The sequence below is a fragment of the Miscanthus floridulus genome, chromosome 7 (assembly GCF_019320115.1).
Source record: "Miscanthus floridulus cultivar M001 chromosome 7, ASM1932011v1, whole genome shotgun sequence".
NCBI classification, from domain to species: Eukaryota; Viridiplantae; Streptophyta; class Magnoliopsida; order Poales; family Poaceae; genus Miscanthus; species Miscanthus floridulus.
The window spans coordinates 117,419,192-117,421,649 of NC_089586.1; the positions used below are offsets into that span (position 1 = coordinate 117,419,192).

At 52.9% G+C, this 2,458-nt stretch overlaps 1 protein-coding gene across 1 annotated transcript; it reads right to left on the reverse strand.

The window, feature by feature from the left end:
- Positions 1–1,188: 1,188 nt before the first annotated feature.
- LOC136467705 (uncharacterized) lies at positions 1,189–2,042 on the reverse strand. Its single transcript, XM_066466471.1, has one exon. It carries the CDS (start codon positions 1,763–1,765, stop codon positions 1,499–1,501), a length of 267 nt encoding a protein of 88 aa, XP_066322568.1. The 5' UTR covers positions 1,766–2,042; the 3' UTR covers positions 1,189–1,498.
- Positions 2,043–2,458: the final 416 nt, after the last annotated feature.

Here is a 2,458-nt window from a genome sequence, read left to right on the forward strand (position 1 = left end):
TAGGGATTAACAGGCAAAGCAATTGGGATTTACAGGCAAGCAATTGAGATTTACAGGCAACCAAACCAATAGATCCTACCAAAAATAGCAAGCAGATGCAGTCTGCTGCTGCTGTTGTATCTAATTGGGTTGGAGTTGCAGAAAAGGAGAAGAGTTCAAACCAATCAGTAATTGATGGATGCAGCAAACAGATAGCAGGTTCCTATTCCATGTTAAGCACGGTTGTTGTTTCAGATATCCAGAAGCATAAGGTGCAACAAATGGAGCATGACCTGTCGGCGGCGGAGCAGGCATGAACCAATCACCTGTCTCCCGGCGCGGCCACAAGCCATACTAGCCACCGACGCGTCGTCGCTGGCAGCAAGCAAAGACAGATCCACGGCGACATGAATCCACAAAAGACAGATCGACAGCGAGGCAGCAAATCCAACGCAAATCCGACCCCATCCACACCTGCCCCAGACACAAACCACTGCCCTAGCTCCGAACGCAGCAGCAGCGCCGCCAGTCTCAACACCGCTCGCACCGTCGTCTCCCGCGGACGTGAAGAAGAGACAGCACTGACGGCCCGCGCAGGCGTCACCAACGCGGATGAGGGTGCCACGGCGTCGTCGTCGGTGCTGGTCCTCCTAAATCCTACCCCATCGATCCCCGTGGCCCGCTTACATTTCAAAATCCCACACCCCAAATCTCCATCCCTCTGCCCTCAACACAGTATAGATCCACGAAATCTACACCACCACCACGAAATGGGATCGAGTACACACCTTCAGCAGGAGTCCGCGATGGCGAAGCATGAGTTTGCCGTTTCATCGCCGCAGCGGGGAAGAGAGCGTCAGGGAAGAAGACGAACGGCGGTGGCAAGGACGCACCACCATGAAATCGCCTCAGGCACGTCTGGGGGGGAGATGACGATGCGGATTGGGGAAATGAAACGCTAGGAAACAGAGAGGCACGACTTCCAATTTGAAACAATAACGCTCAGAAGTGGGTCCTCCATGACAGAGACACGAATGGTAGTGCAAACGACGCACGCACGATGCCGATAGGAGGAACAGAAAAACATGTGCCGAAGGACAACAAAACACACGGTCATTGTATAACAATTCTGTAGATAAATCGATTCACCTTTGGAGGAGAACATCAAGCACTGGCTTGCAGCTTGCATGCAAACTATAGTTACCAATCAGTCATCTTCGCAATCATTCTCTAATTTTATTTTTGTTTTTGTTGTGCAATTTGTACTGATGCTTTACAGTTTGAGACAACTGAATCCAGGGTCACCTGGGTGTCGAAGAAACTTGTGCGGCAAAACAGAGCACGAGATTTGAAAACAATAAACCAATCATCAATAGCTGTAATCGAAACATTAATCTACACGAAGGAGCCGACACTACATCCAACAGTATACACATGGACGACACACGGAAGGACCGAACGAACAAACAAATAGAAATCGCCTATTTTATATAACCAAAAAATAGGCTTTCCGTCGAAACTAGTACCCGGCGATCCCGGAGCCCTCATGGGCGCCCTGTTTCTTGCCGCCCTTCTTCTGGCACTTGTCCTTGATCCACTGGAACCCGCTGGCCGTGCCCTCCTTCACCTTCCTCAGCCCCGTCGCCGCGGCCGCCTTGGTCTTCTCCACGCCGCCCTGCTTCTTGCCGCCGCCGTCCTGCTGCCGGCCGCGCGCGCGCGGGCTCGGGTCGCCGCCGTAGTCCCACTGGTCCGCCCACGACATGCCGAAGGAGTTGCTGCGCTGCATGGTCCCGATCGATCGGCTGAACCGGCGACACCGATGCAAAGACGACGATTCCTTCTAGGAAGAATGCAAGGAAAGGAACCGTGTGCTGCTGCTTTCTTGCGGTTGGGGCAAGGGAGCCTGGGATGCTAGAGAATGTGGCTTTTATAGGAGCTCGCTTACCTGTGCCAACGAACGCATCAATGACCAGAACTCCAGAAGCATCGCCGCCCATGCACGCCACGCCTGTGGAATTGAAAAGTGCGGACGGAGGAGTCGCGTGTCCGGATATGTCCGGAACGCGGTGGTTGGTTGGTCCGTTCGTGCTGGCAGGCAGCTGCGCGCCAATTTTGACTTTGTGACCAGCCAGCTACTGGCTTCTGGCCCTGGTGATACCGACTGGTGGGTCCGTTGCCAGGATTGGTCCACATGTCGGCAGCTGCCTTTCTCAGACGTGGTCGGAGTGCAAAACGACGACCGGCGGGATTGTGTTGTGCCTGAATCAGAATGGTTTCCAGAAGTGAAGAAGTTGCATGCCGGAACAGGTCGCCTAATCTGATTATACATCTTTTTCGGCCAAGTCTAATTTGACCTGTTAAATAGTGGCTTGCTTGATTCCTCTGCTTGCTGCGAGTTCTGACACGAGTAATCATATACTATTTTTAGCGGCCAATTTGGTGAACCAAGCCAAGCATCGTCAAAAGCAACGCGTAGTGG